General features: G+C 29.5%; 4 protein-coding genes across 4 annotated transcripts; all 4 read left to right on the top strand.

Moving 5' to 3' along the window:
• The first annotated feature begins 3,522 nt into the window (after positions 1 to 3,522).
• Positions 3,523 to 5,679, top strand: LOC119604593 (syntaxin-4-like). The gene is made up of 5 exons (XM_037957318.1): positions 3,523 to 4,097; positions 4,161 to 4,274; positions 4,984 to 5,077; positions 5,291 to 5,485; positions 5,582 to 5,679. The coding sequence occupies exons 1-5, from the start codon at positions 4,065 to 4,067 to the stop codon at positions 5,677 to 5,679; spliced, it is 534 nt and encodes a 177-aa protein (XP_037813246.1). The 5' UTR covers positions 3,523 to 4,064.
• Positions 5,680 to 9,006: 3,327 nt separating this feature from the next.
• LOC119604596 (syntaxin-4-like) lies at positions 9,007 to 10,570 on the top strand. Its single transcript, XM_037957321.1, has 7 exons — positions 9,007 to 9,255; positions 9,338 to 9,454; positions 9,567 to 9,660; positions 9,732 to 9,974; positions 10,038 to 10,111; positions 10,171 to 10,308; positions 10,370 to 10,570. The coding sequence occupies exons 1-7, from the start codon at positions 9,217 to 9,219 to the stop codon at positions 10,499 to 10,501; spliced, it is 837 nt and encodes a 278-aa protein (XP_037813249.1). The 5' UTR covers positions 9,007 to 9,216; the 3' UTR covers positions 10,502 to 10,570.
• Positions 10,571 to 12,540: 1,970 nt separating this feature from the next.
• LOC119604595 (protein cramped) lies at positions 12,541 to 17,095 on the top strand. Its single transcript, XM_037957320.1, has 9 exons — positions 12,541 to 12,778; positions 12,840 to 13,163; positions 13,244 to 13,649; positions 13,736 to 13,939; positions 13,997 to 15,297; positions 15,365 to 15,532; positions 15,641 to 16,124; positions 16,195 to 16,343; positions 16,406 to 17,095. Exons 2-9 carry the CDS (start codon positions 12,924 to 12,926, stop codon positions 16,505 to 16,507), a joined length of 3,054 nt encoding a protein of 1,017 aa, XP_037813248.1. The 5' UTR covers positions 12,541 to 12,778; positions 12,840 to 12,923; the 3' UTR covers positions 16,508 to 17,095.
• A 984-nt stretch (positions 17,096 to 18,079) lies between these two features.
• On the top strand, positions 18,080 to 20,516 carry LOC119604599. Its single transcript, XM_037957325.1, has 2 exons — positions 18,080 to 18,238; positions 19,610 to 20,516. The coding sequence occupies exon 2, from the start codon at positions 19,627 to 19,629 to the stop codon at positions 20,422 to 20,424; it is 798 nt and encodes a 265-aa protein (XP_037813253.1). The 5' UTR covers positions 18,080 to 18,238; positions 19,610 to 19,626; the 3' UTR covers positions 20,425 to 20,516.
• The last annotated feature ends 1,827 nt before the right edge of the window (positions 20,517 to 22,343 follow it).

The raw sequence follows: 22,343 nt of genomic DNA, 5'->3' as shown, positions 1-22,343 counted from the left end.
ATTTGTTCTACTAAAAGCATTAGCAAAAACAACTACAAAATCAACTATAAAGTTCTTGAGAGATGAAGTTTTTTATAAATTTGGAGTGCCAGAATTTGTGCATTCCGATAATGGCAAGCAGTTTACTGCTGAAGCTTTTAAGGAATTCTTAGCCTTGTTTGGAGTAAAACATCTCCGCACTCCCATTTACTCACCACAGGCCAACGCCAGTGAGAGAGTAAACCAAAGCATTCTCAGTTCAATTAGAAGTTTTCTAGATAACGACCAAACAAAATGGGATGAAAATTTATCTAAGATTGAATGTTCGTTAAGGTCTACAATTCATGCATCGACCGGTGTAACGCCATTTTTCGCACTAACAGGCTATAACATGATAACACATGCTGACGCCTATGAAATATTAAAGAAATTGAGATCAAGCGAGGAAGGCGATATGTTAGTCTTACCAAAATCTGCACATATGCAACTTATTCACCAACAAATAGGCGAAAAACTACATGATGCCTATTTAAAAAATGAGAAACACTATAATCTTAAGAGTAGAACTGTTAGATACAAGCCTGGACAAGAAATATATAGAAGGAACTTTATACAAAGCAACTTTGCAAAAGGCATAAATGCCAAGCTTTGTAGACCATGGCTTAAGTGTAGAGTCCGAAAAGCGATAGGAAACAATAGCTATGAGATCGAGGACCTTAAAGGAAAACTAATAGGAGTAATACACGCTCAGCACCTCAAACAATAAAGAGTGGAAGGAAAAATTGTTGCTCGATATCCATGTTGGAATGTTACTTACTTCTTTTTACTGAGTTTAATCATTTTCCCCATTACCATTGTATAGCATTACAGGTCAGAAAGTGTCCTTTTTTTTCCCTAATCTTTTCACTTCACAGGCTGCGTGAAAAGATCAGGCTTTGTGACGGCTAGACAACAATATTTATTTATTTGACCGTAATTTGTTTTAAATAATTTATTTTTGACAATAGCTTCTACCAATTTTATTTATTTTTGTTCACATTATTATGATTTTCTTCTTATTATGCTAGTTCAAGTGAATGGTTAGCATTAAGCATTACAAACTAACATATGACATCGGTTTTGACTGTGACGTATAGGTGGCGGTGACGTAAATGATAGATACACTGTAAGGTTGCATTCTAATTTCACCAACAGATCAAATGACCTTACAGTGTACTTGAACGTTACCGAAACTCGTTGAAAGTGACGTCACCGTTAAGACGATGGAATCACATGTAACGACTATTACTGGTCATTTTGTGTTAAGAGTCAGAACAATGAAAAGCTAAAGGAAATAACTTAGCTAGGAAAAGTGTCACTTGTTTAGTATAGAATTGTAATAATTGAAATCGATTTGATACATTAATATTAATCAATTGGATGAATTAAAAATTTTTTAATACCATTAGGAGAATATTTGAAGGTAATTAAAAAAAAGAGAAATATATGACAAATATTTATCTAAAGTTATTCCAAAATACACCGATGTAATTAAACCACTTTAAAACTCCTATTTTATAAAATCAAATAACTACAAATTAATTTAATTTAAATTTGCCTATTTCATTTGTAAAATAACGTTAAAGAATTGTCAAATTTAAGATATTAATTTTTAGTATTTTTTTTTTGATTAAGTTTGAAATAACTTTAGAAAATGTTTTTTTATGTTACCAATATATACTGCTGTGAATCTTTTTGCTAAAACCAAAAACATCAAATTATATGTAGGTTAACGACAGTGACATCTGCGTTTCAGATCTCTGAACTGAGATAGAAATAGCGTGGTCATATACCCACAGAGCTCGTTTTTCTACACTATAAAGTTATACAAGTATAACAGCAAGACAACTTTGTAGGAGAAGGATTTATATCCCACAACTCTACAAACTCATATAAAATATACCATCACGTTCAACAACCAGTGGATGATAATTCGAAATCAGGGTGAACCAACAACAAATATTTTCAAGGAAAAAGATAAGTAAATTTGAAATTGGAAAAACGTTTTAGACCCTAATTGACAGTTGACCGCTACATGTCACACACGTGGTCCCACGTGATATTCACGTGGAGATCACTAGTTTGACATTGGACAGTATTATTACTAGAAAAGTCATTAAAAATCTGATAACAAAAATAAATCAATTTAAAGTAACATATTTGTAAATATAAAAAAAAAAATTATAATACCTAATATTATTTGTTATATATATTTAAGTATTCTATTTTGTTATTTTATATACTAATCCCTATTAAAGTAAAACAATTCTAATTGGAATATAAAATATTTAAAATTAACCTAGGCGAATGTTTTGATTAACAAAACATAAAACCAATAGATTGTAAGTCTATATTACAACTTTAAATAACAACTTTAGATAAACGAATGTAAACAAAACTCTTATAAAAACAATTATTCTAAAAACAAAATATGATTCATAACTGCTAACTAATATGATTATTTAGTTATTTAATTAATTAAATAATTTAATTAACATGGAAATGTTGTTGAATTATTTAGTATTGTTCTTTTTTTGCTAGCAACAACTTTGATGTCAATGAAGCAGTTCTGGATCATTCGCTTTAGAAATTATTGTTATTAATGAAATTAAATAAATAAAATAAATAGAATGAACAACCAAATAAATAAATAAATAAATAAAATAAATAAATAAATAAATAAATAAATAAATAAATAAAATAAATAAATAAATAAATAAATAAATAAATAAATAAATAAAATAAAATAAATAAATAAATAAATAAATAAAATAAATAGAATGAACAACCAAATAAATAAATAAATAAATAAATAAATAAAATAAATAAATAAATAAATAAACAAAATAAATAAATAAATTAATAAAATAAATAAATAAATAAATAAATAAATAAATAAATAAAATAAATAAATGAAATAAATAAATAAATAAAATAAATAAATATATAAATAAATAATCAATTAAATAGTCTGACGTCTAATTGTTTATATTTTATATATAACTAAACAAGACAATAATTAAAATAAATCAAGGAAGAAAAAGGAAAAACGGAAAAACAAAATATAAATATATGCTCATATCTTAACAAATACAAAATATGTAAATAATTATTAAATATCGGTTAAGATATGAATAAAATATTAATATTTAAAATCATTATATATATTTAAGAGCTATTCCTAATTTTTTCATGTGTAATTATTATTAGATATTTGTAACTTCTATTATTAATTATTCAGTTTTATTGTAAAGTATAATATAATTATTCAATTATAATTTTTCTTATTATTCTGTATTTTTGTGGAGTAAAACTGAATTGTTAGTATTTTAAAAACGTGATTTATAAATAAATGTTATGAACTTTGTATGAAAATCCTTTGAAGATGTGCTAAACAATATTCAAATAGGTTGATATGTAGCAGGATTTAAGAAAACTAATAGTCCAACCTTTTATTAGGGACATCATTTAAATTTTTTTTTAACTTTTTTTAACAGGCAAGAATGATGTCACGGATGACTGATATCAGTCATAGTGGGAGGGTAGCCTGTACAGGAACTTTCCATCTAATCCTGGAGACTTAAGTCCACTGAAGTAAAGTGTGTCATCTTTGTCCGATCGTCCAAAGTCAGTCCGCTAAATACACCAGGTGATACGAACAAGAATACTTTTTTTTTTTAATTTATATGGCACGAATTTGTTAATTGTGAAAACCAGCGGAAAAACAACCCCCCCAATCCGGCGAGCTACAGCCGCGGCGAAGACCAGTGTGCCATATCCGCTCAACCACAAGGAGGTCTATCACAAATTCAATGTACTATTTGAGTTTTTAAGTTAGTAATCCAAAGCCATAATCTTAAACAAGAAAATTGCGATCAATTTTACTCGATCAGGGGTATTATCGTCATTCGGCCCTAAGTGTTAGTATTTTTAATAATTTTTATGTGGAAAAGTTATTAGACAAGTATAAATCATAAATTATAGACCCGTGCATTTTCGAAATAAACAAAAAAAATTGAAATGTTCTTAAACAATAGATCAATAAAATGATACGCGATCGTTTATCTGAACTTAAAGAGGTGAGTTTTTGTAATAAAAATAAATGCATTATGACTGAATATAATTTAAATCTTTGTGCTTAGGTGATGTGTTCTATACACGATCCCTCAGAATTCCTGGTTATAATTGAAAATGACGAAACTGATGAATGTTACGAACGTGAACACAGTCCGGCAATGGATGGCTTATTTAAAATGGTAAGTTTTAAAGAGAAAGAAAGAGCTTTAAAGGAAACTACTTTGGATATAACAAAGATTTATTTATAAATTTTAATTAAACAATAAAGAACATAATATGTAAATACTTGGAGGTATATTTACAAGGGTAGCAAGCAAATATGTTTTAAATTTGATAAAAACAGAAAAGGGGGTACTTCACCCAGCAAAAACATACATTGAAAAGTAAGGGGTTAAAATGTTAAAATGATTACTTACACAATAACATTTTAAATCATTATTATAACACATTGATGACATTGGAGGCAAGTACTTATGACACACGCTTACACATAGGGAGTTAGGTAAGTACTTACTACTATCGCCTGCCAATTAGGAGTTATGTAAGTAGTTCTGTAGCCTATGGGGATACGTCCACTGCTTCCACTCCTAATTTTTCGTTTTTGTAAACAACAACATTTGAAAGCAAACTGTTAAGGCTAAAATGTAAGTGCTTACGTAAGTCATTACTAGACATCTTCTAGCGTACATACAACCGTACCCCCTGAATAGTGGGTAAGTTGAAATAACACTGCCGATTTTTATAATGATCGGGCCTAATATTACACTAGCCCCCATACAAACTCCCCTTCAAAAAATTACTTGAAAATCAAAATTTTTGTTTGTTTGAAATAACTTATAAAATTAACCACGAAATTAAATAATATTTTTCTTGGTAAATTTTTTGCAGTACAATAAAATACCCAATGAATTCGATTTAATATTAACCAATATTGATACAATGAAAATAATGAGCCAGGCAAAGAATTCCAAAAATTTTGATGGTAAGTATTTTTCAAAAATATGTTTTCCAAAGGATATAATTTCAGATATAATTTTCAATAAAATTCTTCCTAAACAGTGTTATTAATAAAATCTCTTAAATTCAAATCAGAGTTTTTAATATATCACATTGGATAGTATTGCTGATATTATTTCCATCGGTATAAGATTAAGGCCCATTACCCCAACAATTATATGATTTTTCTTATTCACAGACAAAGAATTTTATAAAGTACGTTTGAATACCCTACAAATTGGCAATAAACTTATGAATAAATTTCAATCAATACGTAAAAATTTGCCAGAAGAAAATGACTACAGTACCATGGCACGTATGCAACGTTCCCTTTATTATGGTTTCTTTGAGAACTATGTGAAAATTTGGACTAAAAACGATCAATCTTTCATGAGTATGAGCAAAAAGTAAAGAAAAACCTACAAATGCAATCGAAAATATGTAAGTTAAAACTTTTAAAGAAGTTTCACTAAATATCTCGCTTAAAAAGATATTGGCACTTTAGTAAATTATGATCTTACGGAAGAAGAAATTGATACTCTAATAGCCCATCGAGTTACCACTTTATATGATGCCAATGTGAGTTGATACCTCTATTGATAACAAATTTCCTTTAACCTATTATTATTTGGTATTTCTGCAGATCTTAGAAACCGAACATGCGCGCAAAACTTTAAAAGTTCTTAAAGATCGCCTGCGTGAGTTGCAAACATTGGAAAAGTCTATTGAAGAGGTACATTCTTTATTCATACGTCTTCAAATCTTAATAGCAGATCAGGTATTTGATATTATTTAGATATTACTTGCTGAATTCTTTTATAATTTATCTCTTAGGGAGTTATAATACAACGCATCGAAAACCATTTTAATGATTCCTGTGATTTTGTTGAGGTAGCGGCTCATAAGTTAGAACAAGCGGAAGGTCTAAAAAATAAAAATCGAATGGTATGTTTGAACTCGCTAATTTGCAAGTGAAGTACCCAGCAAAAACTTACATTATAAAGTAAAGAATTAAAGTACTAAAATTTACTTACATATTTAAAGTCACCTTGTGGACATTGGAAGCAAGTACTTACCACGCTCAGTTACAAGTAGGTAGTTGGGTAAGTACTACGATCGCCTACAAGTAAGGATTTACGTCCTTTGATAAAAAAGGCTAAAAAGTAAGTACTTTGTACGTATATACATAGTTTGTAAGTAATTACTAGACTCCTTCTAAGTAATGCAGGCGGTATGTCGAAGACATTTAAAAGTAAGTTTTTGAGTAAGTACAAGTCATTACCATGTTTTTGCTGGGTATGTAAATGTGGGAATACTTTTAAATCTGAATAAGTAGAAAAGGGAACTTGATTAAGAATCAAAATTCGGTCCAACTCGAATTCTAAAACATTAGGCATTACAAAATGTATAAAATAAAGACAAAATAGTTTTGGGATCAAAGTGGCAGTTTCTCAACCTGCGTTTTGCCTTTTGAAAATGTTTGGATCTCAGAAAAAAAAAAGGATTTCTTAATCAAACTTTCACAACCGAATTACATTTCTTAATTTATTTTAGTATTTGTTTTTTATTTCAGAACGCAATAATTTTATTTTGTTTAGGCGTATTTGCTGTAACAACATTATTCATACCACGAAAGAAAAAAATTAAAGAAGGATGCATTGACTTGCTATTTTAAAAAGGATCTCTCTAAAACAATTCAAATAAAAATCATTTCAAAGCCCAAATAGAACAATAAAGGTTTTTGTAAAAATCATAAATTCGACGTTTTTTTTTTTTTTGTAAAAATTTTTTAAATCAATTTCAGCTTTTTTAATGGAAAATGTGATTGATCACAAAATAGGCTCGCATCTTTTATACCTGTCAACATTGTGAGAAAGGGATCTATATATGTATACATAGCAAGTGTCGAGTAACTGACTGAATAATTCATCATTGCACATCCCATACCTCTGAAATTTTGAATACATAGATAGATAGATAGATAGATAGATAGATAGATAGATAGATAGATAGATAGATAGATAGATAGATAGATAGATAGATAGATAGATAGATAGATAGATAGATAGATAGATAGATAGATAGATAGATAGATAGATAGATAGATAGATAGATAGATAGATAGATAGATAGATAGATAGATAGATAGATAGATAGATAGATAGATAGATAGATAGATAGATAGATAGATAGATAGATAGATAGATAGATAGATAGATAGATAGATAGATAGATAGATAGATAGATAGATAGATAGATAGATAGATAGATAGATAGATAGATAGATAGATAGATAGATAGATAGATAGATAGATAGATAGATAGATAGATAGATAGATAGATAGATAGATAGATAGATAGATAGATAGATAGATAGATAGATAGATAGATAGATAGATAGATAGATAGATAGATAGATAGATAGATAGATAGATAGATAGATAGATAGATAGATAGATAGATAGATAGATAGATAGATAGATAGATAGATAGATAGATAGATAGATAGATAGATAGATAGATAGATAGATAGATAGATAGATAGATAGATAGATAGATAGATAGATAGATAGATAGATAGATAGATAGATAGATAGATAGATAGATAGATAGATAGATAGATAGATAGATAGATAGATAGATAGATAGATAGATAGATAGATAGATAGATAGATAGATAGATAGATAGATAGATAGATAGATAGATAGATAGATAGATAGATAGATAGATAGATAGATAGATAGATAGATAGATAGATAGATAGATAGATAGATAGATAGATAGATAGATAGATAGATAGATAGATAGATAGATAGATAGATAGATAGATAGTTTGGTAATATGTTGGTAATTATGGGTAGGGTTCTATAAATCGACTTTCGAATAATCGAACAATCGACTTTTTGTCGAAAAAAGTCGAAGTCGACTATTTTGTTCTAAAAAAGTCAATAACTCGACTATCGTCTGTGAAAAAAGTCGAAAAGTCGACTTTGTAATAAAAGTCGAAAAGTCTGAAAGTCAAAAAAAGTCGATAAGTCGAAAAAAGTCGAAAAGTCGAAAAGTCGTAAAAAGTCGACAAGTCGAAAAGTCGGAAAAGTCGAAAAAAGTCTGAAAAAGTCGAAAAGTCGGAATAAGTCGAAAACTCCAAAATTGTAGAAAAAAGTCAAAAATTTTAAAAAAGTGGAAAAAAAAGTCAAAAACTCTAAAATAGTCGGAAAACCCGGGAAAAATTCTAAAAATAGTCGAAAAAAGACGAAAGAAGTCGAAAATAGTCAAAAAAGTCGAAAAGTCGACTTTTAACTAAATGAAAAAGTTGAAAAGTCGACTTTTCGTTTCAACTATAGAACCCTAATTATGGGCTAACACTAAAATATTGGAATTTTTAACGTACAATGTACCAATCTGCAATACTTTGGGTACTTTTTTGGTCTTTTTGAATTTTCTATAATATTAAACCTAGAAGCACAAAATTTTTGAATTTTCTATAATATTGAAACTTGAAATACAAAAATTTTAAATATAGAGTCCTGAATGAATAAGAAACTATAAGAATTTGTGAATTTTCCTTAATGTCAAACTGAAACATAAAATTTAACATAAAATTGAACATACCCGGTCCTTATTTAATGAGAATCTACCAGAGAAAACTTTTAGGTAGTTTTTCGATGATGTTTAAGAATTTTCTATAATATGGAATGAATACAATTAAAACTTAAAATTAAACCTGCAGGGTCCTGACTGAATGAGAAACTATATGAAGGAATTTGTTGGTAATATTGAACTTATATTGTGAATAGTTATAAATGGCGAATTCGATTTGGAATAAATTACAATATATTTTATGTTTTCCCTCAAAAAATTTTTTTGCATCACCAAACTATAGAATATTTTCCATTGTGATTTAATTTACAAAACAGAATTATCGCTCTATTAGCTAAAACTCTTTTATTCTAAAATTAAATAAATAATGCAAATATTATTATTATAATTATATTTAAAAAAATCTAGTCATTGCGGTTTTACATTTCTGTAATTGTTGCAAATAAAAGGAAAAATAATTAGTATTATTTCAACCATAAAAGAAACAACTTTAAACAACAGGAAAATATAAACGTTATAGAAAAATGATTAAAATTAAAGATCGTCTGCCAGATTTAAAAAAGGTTGGTGAAAAATGTTTGATGAAAAATATTTTCATTTGTTATTAGTGATGATCATATATTAAGCAATAAAATTACTTTATAGAATATACAAATTCAAGATGTAGACAAAGAACTTAGCAATTACGAAGTGGTAGTAGAGGAAGAACCTGAGCTAGAATATAAGCCATATAATGGACCTGTGGGGAATTTATTGAAAAGGGTAAGATTTTGGAAATATGATCATAATTGTAAAATAATTAAGTATAATAAAGAAAATTCAAATGGTATAAAAATGTTATTCGAAAAAAATAAATTTTTTCTACTTTTTCTAGTATTTATATATTCACGTTAATCTAAAAGAAATTGAAAATCTTTTGTTAAATATGAAATCTATGACAACCGCAGAACACATTAATAATTTTAATCGTATGTATAAAAATTCACTCATAAAAATATGTTAATATTTTTTATAATTTTTCTTTTTATTAAATATTTAGAAAAAGAATTTAATAAATTACGAGCTGATAGTATTAAGATTGGTAATGATATTATTAAAAGATTTAAAAAATTGGAAAGTAAATTGCCTGATCAGGAGGATTCTAGCACATTGGCACGAATGAAAAGATCACTGTACTTTGGTTTCTTTCAACAATATATTCTACTTTGGTCTAAAAATGAACAATTTCTAATGGATTTTGAACAAAAGTTAAAGAAACGTTTGCAAATGCAATCACAAATTTGTAAGTAGAAATACAAATTGTCTTTTGCATAATTATATTTAATAAAAAATGTATTTATTTTAGTAAATTGTAATTTATCGAATGACGACATCGAAACGATGATAGAAAATAAAAATACCAATTTATTTATGTCAAATGTAAGTCAAAAGGGACAACAAATATTTGTAGAAATTGATTTTCTCCCAAACCATTATAGATTCTACAAGACACCGAAACCGAACGTAAAACTCTACAAGAACTTCAAGATCGTTTTGAGGATTTAAAAAAATTGGAAAAATCCATAACTGAAGTTCATAATTTGTTTATAAGTTTACAAACTCTGGTGGCCGAACAAGTAATATTTGTTTTTGATAATTGAAATTCAATAATATACATACATACAATTTTTTAAACAGGGTGACGCTATACAACGCATTGAAACCCATTATAATGCAGCCCGTGATTATATAGAAGAAGCCACTAAAACAATTCTAATAGTGGAGAAAATGAAAAAGCAAAGATGTTGCCGTATTTGCTGTTGTTTTTAAATTTGAATGTTGTGAAATTACCTTATTATTCTTTTCAACATAATATAAATAAATTAGTTAATAAAAAAGTCCAAAAATGTTTTAAAATTCATTTAAACTTGTTCTACTTTACATCTGGCATCTTTTTTCTAATATAAAGTTAAATTCAACTTTCATTTCCTGTTTATAATGGAAACGTTACTTTCTTTGTTTTGATAATTTGAACTTACCACTTCCTGTCACTTCCAAGCAGTAAAAAAAAGCTGGTAACACAAACTTTTTGACATAATCAAAACACTGGTAACTCTCTACTTAAAATTTGTCTCGCGCGCTTTTATTTAACAACTTAAAAATCTACACACACACACCCACACACATGAAGGAATTTTTAGCTTATTTTTACACTTAATTTTTTGCTTTAAATTTCATATTTTTTGAATGGCCTTCATATTAAACGAATAAAACTTTAATTTTTCTATAAAATAACATTAATTTCAATTAGCTTTAAGCACTTTTGACGTTTTAAATCAATTAATTAATAGAGCAAATTCACTTAAGCAACCGTTTGACACTAAAAAAGAAGACGAAACTAAAGGAAATGAAACAGGGGATGCCACAAATCGAATTTATTGGCAAATACAACTTTGTGGTGCAACAAGCTTGCCATATTTTAGATTTTGCAATATTTTTGAATAAATTACATAAAAATAAATTTTTCAATTAGTTATTAATTACTAATTTTTACTTCCTTTTTATAAAGTTGTAAAAGGCAGAGTACATATAACCCCAGCAAACATTTTCTATTGCGAAAGTCACCCGTGTGAAACTTCCAAGTGATGAAATTGTTCTTCTGCGATAGTTGACAAGAACTGATTCCGAGTGGTATGACAACTAGAGATCATGTAGCAAATACTTTTAAAAGACTCACAGAAGAGACTACTGGATGACTCTTGGCAGTGAGTAATTACCAAAGTCATTCCTTGGAATGACTTCTAAGTGTCCCTATCATATCTTCTAGGAGATAAGATATCACTTAATCTTTTTATATACTCACACACATAAAATCAAGCAAGTAACTGCCGGTCCACACTAGGAAACTTTTTTTGGGAAACTTTTGATTTTGCGTGAGAGAGAAAGAGAAAGAATATCATTCATCTCTCTCGCGGTACGGAGTTTCTCGTGCTCGGAAACTTGTTTTGTTATTTTTCTCATTCGTATAACAACTGCCGGTCCACAGTAGGAACCTTTTTTTGGGAAACTTTTGATTTTGCGTGAGAGAGAAAGAGAAAGAATATCATTCATCTCTTTCGCGGTACGGAGTTTTTCATACTCGGAAACTTGTTTTGTTATTCTTCTCATTCGTAGAACAACAAATCAATGCAATTAATACCTAGTTTCTGAAACAAAAGTTTCTATGTGTGGACATTAAGGAAACATCAGAAGAGAATTAAGAAAAAGTTTCTCAACAAAAGTTTCCTAATGTGGACCAGGTCTAACAAATCAATGCAATTAATACGTAGTTTCTGAAACAAAAGATTCTATGTGTGGACAGTAAGGAAACTTCAAAAGAGAATTAAGAAAAAGTTTCTCAACAAAAGTTTCCTAGTGTGGACCAGGTCTAAGAAAGTATAGCCGGGTAGACCATATGATACCCTACACCAGTGGGTATGTTAAAAATGTGACTTATTTTTAATAATTTGATTTTCTGAAAGGTGGGTTATATATGCGCAAGGATAAATGTGGGCCTATTCTTTCAATTTTTAGTAAAAGATGACATTAAATTTATTTATGGTATATTTTATCGTGATACAATTGTTTATAAGTGAATTAAAATCTGTATTAATCTTCAAACTCTTGACTTATATACTTCGAAAGATTATAAAACTTTGGATTCTATTATAATAATTTTTGTCTTCTAAATGTTTGAAGGGATAACAAATAAATAGACTTTGTTTACAAACAAACTAGTTGTTGCTGTGAGAGAAACAAACTGGAATAGAAAAACCACCAAAACAAACACATCTGGCATCTTTGTTTTTGAGTAAATACAACAAAACAAATTTTAATTGAAGAGGACAATAAATAAAAACGCATAAATTTTTATTTTGGCTTTATAAATAAAGCAAAATTTTAATAATTTTCTTATATTTTTATGTGAAAATATATTGCAAATTGTGCGTCTAATGTGTGTGTTTTCAAAATAAACCAAAAGCTAATATTTTAAGGCGAAAAATGCTCGAAAATTCTTAATAAACATTTGACAGCCATCTTGGTATTTTGTGTATTTTATTGGAGGAGGTCTGTGAAAAAGTCTCGATTTTAAAGACCTTCTGATTAAAATAGATTAAAAATTTTCAAGGTTTTTGGCAGAAAAGGATCTAGAAATTATTAAGCAATTAATAATTTTATCAAATTTAATACAAAAGTTTTGTAATATTTACAAATGGATAAAGGTCAACTGCCTGCAGACAAATTAATGAACTCTGAAACAAATGCCGATGATGGTTGCAACAATCGAGATGACGTAGCTGTGGCAGCTAAAAAGGAAAAATCAAATGTTGTGACCAATGTGAGTGAGACAATTTCAGCGCCGACAAATGCCAGCACTCACCCAACCAAAACTACATTGCGTGGCAAAGAATCCCTCGAAAAAAAGCAAGATGTTATTAAGACTGTACCAGAGGTAAAGAAAACGTTTTGCGCATTTGCATAAATTTAAATGCATTTACTTTCACTTTGTGTTTTCTATGTTTTTTTTTGCAGGCGGACACTGAGGAACTCTTGGGTTCTGTTACCACCTACAATTGTCATGGCACACGCACTAGTGCGCGTGTTATACAGAAAATGCGCCAAGATCAACAGACACGACCGATAACCCCACCACCCTCAGAACGTGAAGGCGGCCGTAAAGAAGAACGTGCTGCTGCGCAAAAAACACCCTCCCAAGTGCGTGCCAATCGTCCCACCTGGTCAAATATTGAACGTAATCATTTCTTTGATGCTCTCAATGAATTTGGCAAAGATTTCGAGGCTATTGGCAATTTTATTAATACCAAACTAAAAAGACGCAGTCCCGCCACCGATGTTTCTTTTAAATCAAAAGATCAAGTGCGTCAGCATTATTATCAAACCTATCATAAGATCTGTAAATATATACGATTTTCAGAGGGTGAGTTAGAAATTAAAACATTTTAAGAAGCTTAGTAATCTTTCGAATTGAACTATGTGTAATTTATGAAATTTTATTTCTTGCAGAGGTTCGTAAACCAGTACAAGAATTATATGCGCTTATAAACTACGGTGAAATGCGACGGAAATTGCAATTTGTTACCGATAAACATTTTATGAAATTACGAAATCTCATTTATCATGGACACATATCTGTACGTTGTAAGGGCAAAAATATACGCATTAAAACGCCTTCTTGTAAAGCCTTAAGAAGACTCAATCAATTAGATGGTGAGTAAATGAAGTAAATTAAAAGAAATATTTTATAAACAACTCTTTTTACTGTAGACACCCTGGAGGATATACGTTTACCTTCCAAAATTGAGGTGATTATAAGTCCCGCTAATATGGAGGCCTTTGGACGTGTTCAAACTATTGCTCAAAATCCTAGATGTCGTACCACGGTGCCATTGCATAAAAAACTTGTAAATTTTATTAAAACCTTCGAACATAAATGGCGCAGTATGGATGTAAGAATAGCCGAAGAAGCTAAAATTATGGCCACACAAGAATCCTGTACTGGACAGCAACAAACCACGACAGCTACACATTTAAACGATTTGAATGTGCAGGATAGTGAAATGTGTTTTTTACCCAAACCGGGAGTAACCATACACCGACCTTTACTTAGTATTACCGAATACTTAAGTAGCGTTAATATATGTTTAACAGCCTATGAAGAACGTATGGGTGTTAAGGTTAAAGGAGAGCATTTGAATGCTGAAAGAAATAATTTACAGTCTGCCACTTCAAATAACAACATATCCAGTAGTAGTAATAAACGTTTACGCACTGAAAGTGGCTCTGAAAAACGTTCACCCGAGCAATTGAAAAGAATTAAACCTATAGATAATTCTTATGAAAACCTTATAGCCACTGTGGAGGAGGCTCAACTCTCATCAAATGAAAATGATTCCTTTAACATTGCCAAAAACGAAAGTAGTGGCGATGAATTAAGTGATGAAATACATGAATTACTTTCGGATTCTAATGAACTTAATACCAGTAAAGAATTTCTAGTTACCACAGAAAATCTAAACCCACCGCCGCCACCACCACCACCGCAGCCGGCAGTAACATCTACAACTGCGGTCGTCTCCGAAATTACAAGTGCAAATTGTATGTCACAACTCACAACGGCTGCACGTTCTAGACGTACACTGGCCAACAAACCATCACGTACAGTATTTAAACCTCTGCTCAATGACGATGTTATACAACGCATACGAAGTGGCTGGACCTCTTCGAATGCTGGTGATATAACTATAGGCGATTTATATGTAGTTTTTGGTCATGATTCGAAATTACAATTAGACTACTATTGGATGCCTCCTAGGCAGCCCTCTAAAAATGAATCTCAAATTAATGAACTAACCGCTAATATAACGAAACAACATGTTTTAACGAATACAAAGCAAATTAATAATAATAATTGTGCTAAAGATTGTGATGAGGGAAATTTGCAAAATTCTTTACAAACATCGGCCTTGAGTAATAAACTGAAACAACTTTTGTTAATAGCGAATTTAAGTGAACGTATGCGTCGCCGCTCCTGTACATGTGATCGAAGTAATGCTGCTAAGGTTAAGGTAAAAATGTTTATTTTTTAGATTTTTTGTTTTGTTAATAAAGTGGATTTTTTTCTTTAAATTTTAGTTTGAAAGAGATTTAACGGGTCGTACATTTATTGCTAATAAATCTTATGCCAATTGTGGTGTTAATAGCCCTTCGACTGGTGAAAGCAATAGTGGTAGCAATGTTTTCAGACAACCCATGATACCGGTGCGTAGGACCTCAATAGATCCGGTTAAGCAATTGACAACGGTAAGTAGTTAATAATATTAAAATTTTGAAATATTTATGTTCGAAAATTCATAATTTTCGAAATTTTTTTATAAAAACGTTATTTATTCTTTTCCCTTTTTCTTTCAGCTAACACGACAAAAAATGTCACGACAAGTTCTCGTTCAAAGACTTTTGCTACCAAGTAATGGTAGTGCAAATGCTACGACTCAATTGAATAGCAATTTAACAACAACAACAACATTAGCAACAACAACCACACCAATACCTGTTACCTCTAGCATCGTTTCATCATCAGCCGCAACTGTAACAGCAGCAATAAAAAGTAAAGAAGTGCCTTGGAATCAGGCTGACAGATATAAACCACAAACAACAACAGCCACAACAATCACCACTACAACTACATTAAATCAAAATCCCCAACAACCGGAAGCCTGCAATACAACATTTTTAAATTCATTAAAACTTAATAATTACGAAGAAATGCCCCAAACCTCAACATCACTTTATCAGGCACAATATAAAGATTTACTCGAATCCAGTGAGGACAGAATCGATGGTTCACCAACATCTGGCATACCTTCGGTAGATAGTGCTTTTGATGAAAGCTCTAGTAAGTATTTTAGTTTAGGCTTAAATATTAAAGATTTTCTTTTAATAAATTTTATTTTTTCTTTATATAGACAATAGTTTTTTAAATGGTTTGACTCCCATGCATCTTTTACGGGAAACCTCCTCCAATTCGAAATGGCTAGAGGATAATATAAATGATTTTTCTTTAACCAGTTTATTAGGTCATCTAGATGAAATCAATTCTAGTCGTGATATGCTGGTAAGTTTTTTGAACTTTTCTTTTGTTTCCTCCCTTTTTTACATTACTTTTACTTTTTTCAGGATCCTTCTTCAAACCTATCGGTTATAAGCGAAAGTAGTGTGGATTATATGCACAAATTTCAAGAGTTTAAAGCCTTATTTCAAAGTGATGAAAAGGATTAATCCTTTAGCGAATTTATTAATTAATTTCTTTATTTTTTTATTCTAAATTCTCTCAAATTAACAATGCAAAAAAAATTCTTTGGCCAAAAATGTTAAAAGAACGAAAAATTAAGTAAATTTTTTTTCTAAACAGTAAAATAAATTCATTTACAGTTTTTCCACCACTTAAATGAAATCTATTGTGCTCCCTTTTAATATAAATAACTTTGTTCAACAAAAAAATTAACCAAAACTGTGAATGCCTCTAATATTTTATTATTATATAGATTTTTCTTGTAACTTTTTTCTTTCTTGTTGTTGTTTGTTTTCTACTTTTTCCTTGACTTGTCTTTAGCTTTCCTTAATATATATTTTTTTTCTTTCTTTTAACAAATTTAAGTATTATTAATTTTATTATTAAACATTAAACTATTTGGACGTATTTTCCTTTTATTATTTAAGTTTAAGTTTAAAAACAAAACTATACATTTCTAATTTAAGCTTAATTATTACTAATGTAAATTACAAGAAAAACTAAATTACACATAAAATAGACTGTAGAAACTATTGTGGAACAAAACAAAAATACATCTTTAAAAATTAAAAAAATACCTATTTATAAAACAAACAAAAACAACTGGTGTTTTGAATATATTCGAAAATTCAAACTTAAGTTCGAAAAATTTGTAAAACTGTAAAAATAATTTTAAACTTTTGTAGGAGCTAAACGCATTTTCAATATAGGCTTTTTTTTTAGATATATTCGAAAATTCGAACTTATATAACTGCGAAAGTTCGAAATGTTTTTAGAACATTTTAAATAATCTCAGGATCATGATAATTCATCTACAATATAATTTTAGTTTTATTTTCTAAACAATTTCACAAATTTTCTAATTTCGAACATAGAAGTTTTGAAAATAATTTTAAAATGTTCATTATTTGTAAAGGTGGAAGTACACAACACGCGTTGAGGCAGCAACGCGTTTTACGCTTTTCAAACTTTTTGCGTTTTACAAGCTGCAAGTTACACACCACGCGTCATTTTGATCATTCTTTTAATGTTTTTTTCTAAGACTATTACTGTTTTAAAAACCAAAATTTTACGTTTTTGTTTATTTTATTAATATTTGTCTTTTATTTTTGGTGAAATTTATTTCATATTAGTTTATTCTTAAGGTGGAAGTATACAACACGCGTTGTACGCCGCAACGCGTTATAGGCTTCTGTCAAAAAAAAGTTGAAATAGTGTATTTTCAGCAACTTTCAACTTTTGACGCTTCGGCAGCTGATCAGGGTTGTATTTTGTTTTGTGTAGAATAAGAATAAACCAGTTTTTTTAATTTTATTTTATTAACAATTTCTTACATTTTCCATTGTTAAAGTTGCAAATTTTAAAAATTATTTAAAAAAATTTCCAAAATTTTTAAAGCATTTAAGATGTAATTTATAGACTACAAGACTTTGGTATTTGTGGGCAATTTTAAAAATTTTCCAAAAAAAAACTATCAAAGTATCACCCTGTGTGTTCCAATTAAACTCAAGAAAAAATGCATGCACAAATGTTATGGCATCCATTATGCGCAAATTGCTTTTAATTCGGGGAATTACACACAAATATTTGCTATAAATAGAAGCGTATTTAATATAATTGAAACGTCGTGCTATAAATGATCAAGAATATTTATGTTAGTTTTCAGTAACTGATTTGAATTGAATTTATTCGTTGATCGTCTTCCAAAGAAAATAAAAGTAAATAATAATTTAAAAATACTATTAAGGATTAAGAAAAAAAAATTATCTTTTTATATGCTATAGTGTATTTATTGGTAGTAGTGAAGTTTTCAAGTGAAAATACAAGTAAGAGTGTTATATTCGGCTGTGCCGAATCTCATATACCCACCATCAAACCGTATGCCGTAAAAGGAATGCTCCCATATAAACATCAGGGTGATGTTTGGAATATAGCTTAAGACAATTATGGACCGAGCTCTTTTGAACTAACAAAATATTAATTTTTAATATTTTGTACTGTACTTGTAATTATCAGAGTTTTCTTCATCAAATTTTCTAAAGAGGATCTCATATGTGGTGTATGGTCAATTGTTGACCTATCCTCATAACTTTTTGTAGACTGATTTTGGTTCATATAAAACTTGTTTACATTCGCTGTTCTCGCATTTTTATGCCAGCAATTAACGTTCATGTAATTTTATAAAGGGGCTTATATGGGGGGTAGGGTGAATTACCGACACTTTCCGCATGAAATTCGGAGCGAATTTCATAACCGTATTTCATAACTCATATTTTTAAGCCAGTAATGATCGTTTAAGAAATTTTCTAAAGGGGACCTTGTATGGGCTGTAGGGTAAATTATGGATTGATCCTCCCTAAATTTAGTGGAGAGATTTTGGCACGCATTAAACTTATGTGCGTCAATTTTCGTCACTACATTGATATTTTTAAGCCAGTAATGAGCAGTATAGTTATTTGCAGAGGGGGCCTTATATGGGGGAAGGGTCATTTATGGGCTGATCCAAAAAAAAAAATTGGTACCGAGATTTTGGCTCGTAAGAAACTTACGTGTGTAGCATTTTATCGCTTTACTCTTATTTTTAACACAGTAAAGCTATTTCCTGAAGTGGACCCAATAGGGGGAAAAGGGCCAATTATGGACCTATCCATATTAAAGTTATTAAAAAGATTTTGGCTCGCGAGGAACTTAATTGCGTAAAATTTTATTGCTATATTCGTATTTTTAGCCGGTAATGAGCGTTAAAGTCATTTTCAGAAGGGGGCCTTATATGGGGGTAGGGTCATTTATGGGCCGATCTTAAAAAAAAATTCCTAGAGCGATTTCGGTTCGTAAGAAACTTATTTATACCGAATTTCATCGCTATACTCGCATTTTTGGACCAGTAATGAGTGTTAAAGTAATTTTCTAAAGGGTACCTTATATGAGGGGTAGGGTCAATCAAAAGGGATTTCCCACTTTGTTATATTAAAGAAATAAAAATTTCAATAAAAAATACAAGTAATTAGATCAAATATGTTTAAAACTACTTAATTATTTTACTATTTTATTAAATTAATTTCATTTGTTTTATTTGTTCATTTATTAAGCCTCTATTTTTACCACCATGGAGAATGCCAGTAATATCGCCAATAAATCTCTTCACAAATATCCACAAGTTAAAAATTTTCTAGAAATCTTAACCAGGAATAGTGTTATTGAAACCAAAAAGGTGGGACGTGCATTCGATTATCCTGCAGGCATAATAAAAAACAAACTTTTCAGCAATTATGGCATATTTATGGATTATTTTATACGTAAAGTACTCTCCAATCAATATCAAATACCACTAACCGATGATGTTACCGAACTAGTACTAAAAGAACCGGATACTTACTTTAAGGATGGTGCCAAAAATTCCTACTTATCAAAAGCAATATCAAATCATTATGAAATTTTTAAAGATTCCAAAACTCAAGCAATGGACATTCTAAAAAGCATTAAATTGGTTTCTTTAACATATACCTTATCCTTTCACGATCCCCTACCAAAAGCAGAAGTCGAAAGTGACAACGAAAGTCTGCAAGAGATCATAAAATATTTTAAAAATCTTCCTTATTCCCATGTCGAAATGAAGGCATCGACCAACTGTAAATACTTTGAGGGAAATGCTGATTTAATATTTGATCAAGAAGTATTGTATGAAATAAAAACTTCTAAATATTCATCACTTTCTCGTAACCATAAAAATATCCATGTGACAAATTTCTATAAATTGATTTTATATGGTTTTGGTTATTATAAGAAAACGGGTAAAATTATTAAATGTTTTAAGATCTATAATCCTTTGCTGGGTCATGAACATACCCTTAAACTTGATGATATTGATATGAAACATTTTGAGCAAGTTTTAAGTAAGATGTAGAAAATAATATCTTTACTTTTTTATTGTTATATTATAGATTATTTCAGTTTATAAACTTTTTATGCCATTCTAATAAAAATGTTTTAAAACTACCAAATAAATAGTTTTATTAAAATGCTATAATTTAATATGGTATGTAAATTGGTGAATATGTTAGTCTGTAGAATTTTCAAATTAAACAGATTAAAAACAAGCTAATGTCGAATTTGAAATATGAACCTATGTAAAAAATTTGTTTTCCATATTTATTTCGAAAAGTGTAGATTACTGCCTTTGCTTCTATGCTCCTAATTTCTTTGTTTCCCTAGTCCATAGGAAATAAAGAAAAATAAATATGTTACAGCTCAAGCACTTGACAAAACTTTTGATAAACATGCTTCTTTTTTTTGTAGATTGGTTTTAATAAATAAAATTTAAAATAAACAATTACTCATATTACTTTTTATTAATAAACAAATACATTGCATTGTTTTCTTTTTATCTTTTTCCATTTCCAAGCTAAAGGAATATGTTATCGAAAACAAAAATACAACAGGCTATAAAAAAAGAATGATTAATAGGGTGGGTCGAAAATAGGCTTTTCTCTCGGATCAACACCTAATAGTGAAATTATTTTGTATTTTAACGTCAAATAGAAGACTGTAAATTGGCGCTTCGCCGCCAAAGTTTGTAAATGCGTTTTAATGGGAGAAAATGGCACTTTTTGTAGTTTTTTCTTTTCTCACAAAACGAGGCTTTAAGTATTAATTATTGCACCATTTTATAGGAAAATCGTAGACTATATACTAGACTATAGACTACACTATAGACTAGACTAGACTATAGACTAAACTATAGACTAGACTACAGACTAGACTATAGACTAGACTATAGACCAGACTATAGACTAGATTATAGACTAGACTCTAGACTAGATTATAGACTAGATTATAGACTAGACTAAAGACTAGACAATAGACTGGACTATAGACTAGACTGTAGACTGGACAATAGACTAGACTATAGACTGGACTATATACTAGACTATACACTTCACTATAGGCTGGACTATATACTAGACTATAGACTAGACAATAGACTGGACTATAGACTAGACTATTGACTAGACTATTGACTAGACTATTGACTAGACTATTGACTAGACTATAGACTAGACTATATACTAGACTATAGACTAGATTATAGACTAGACTATAGACTAGACTATAGACTAGACTATATACTAGACTATACACTATAAACTTGTCTATAGACTAGACTATAGACAGGACTATATACTAGACTATAGAATAGATTATAGACTAGACTATAGACAGGACTATATACTAGACTATAGAATAGATTATAGACTAGACTATAGACTAGACTATGTACTAGACTATAGACTAGACTGTAGACTGGACTATATACTAGACTATAGACTATACACTAGACTATAGACAAGACTAAAGACTAGACTATTGATTAGACTATACACTAGACTATAGACAAGACTATAGACTAGATATAAACGAGACTATAAATTAGACTATAGACTTGACTCTAGACTAGACTGTTGACTAGACTATTGACTAGACTATTGACTAGACTATTGACTAGACTATTGACTAGACTATAGACTAGACTAGACTAGACTAGACTATAGACTAGACTATAGACTAGACTATAGACTAGACTATAGACTAGACTATAGACTAGACTATAGACTAGACTATAGACTAGACTATAGACTAGACTATAGACTAGACTATAGACTAGACTATAGACTAGACTATAGACTAGACTAGACTATAGACTAGACTATAGACTAGACTATAGACTAGACTATAGACTAGACTATAGACTAGACTATAGACTAGACTATAGACTAGACTATAGACTAGACTATAGACTAGACTATAGACTAGACTATAGACTAG

This window comes from Lucilia sericata, unplaced genomic scaffold (assembly GCF_015586225.1).
Source record: "Lucilia sericata isolate MDLA Ls3-8-SP2 unplaced genomic scaffold, ASM1558622v1 Contig000407F_arrow, whole genome shotgun sequence".
Lineage (NCBI taxonomy): Eukaryota > Metazoa > Arthropoda > Insecta > Diptera > Calliphoridae > Lucilia > Lucilia sericata.
Note: the sequence above shows the minus strand (reverse complement) of the source record. Positions and strands in the feature narration are given on the sequence as shown.

What these genes read in the sequence shown, in the direction of transcription:
- LOC119604593 (XM_037957318.1), top strand. Translation starts at nt 4,065, where the DNA reads ATGATACGCGATCGTTTATCTGAACTTAAAGAG. An exon ending in GTTTATCTGAACTTAAAGAG is followed by an intron (nt 4,098 to 4,160) that starts GTGAGTTTTTGT and finishes CTTTGTGCTTAG; the next exon opens with GTGATGTGTTCTATACACGA. An exon ending in GAATTCCAAAAATTTTGATG is followed by an intron (nt 5,078 to 5,290) that starts GTAAGTATTTTT and finishes TCTTATTCACAG; the next exon opens with ACAAAGAATTTTATAAAGTA.
- LOC119604596 (XM_037957321.1), top strand. Translation starts at nt 9,217, where the DNA reads ATGATTAAAATTAAAGATCGTCTGCCAGATTTAAAAAAG. An exon ending in GTCTGCCAGATTTAAAAAAG is followed by an intron (nt 9,256 to 9,337) that starts GTTGGTGAAAAA and finishes ATTACTTTATAG; the next exon opens with AATATACAAATTCAAGATGT. An exon ending in ACACATTAATAATTTTAATC is followed by an intron (nt 9,661 to 9,731) that starts GTATGTATAAAA and finishes TTAAATATTTAG; the next exon opens with AAAAAGAATTTAATAAATTA.
- LOC119604595 (XM_037957320.1), top strand. Translation starts at nt 12,924, where the DNA reads ATGGATAAAGGTCAACTGCCTGCAGACAAATTAATGAACTCTGAAACA. An exon ending in TTATTAAGACTGTACCAGAG is followed by an intron (nt 13,164 to 13,243) that starts GTAAAGAAAACG and finishes TTTTTTTTGCAG; the next exon opens with GCGGACACTGAGGAACTCTT. An exon ending in CGGTTAAGCAATTGACAACG is followed by an intron (nt 15,533 to 15,640) that starts GTAAGTAGTTAA and finishes TTTTTCTTTCAG; the next exon opens with CTAACACGACAAAAAATGTC.
- LOC119604599 (XM_037957325.1), top strand. Translation starts at nt 19,627, where the DNA reads ATGGAGAATGCCAGTAATATCGCCAATAAATCTCTTCACAAATATCCA.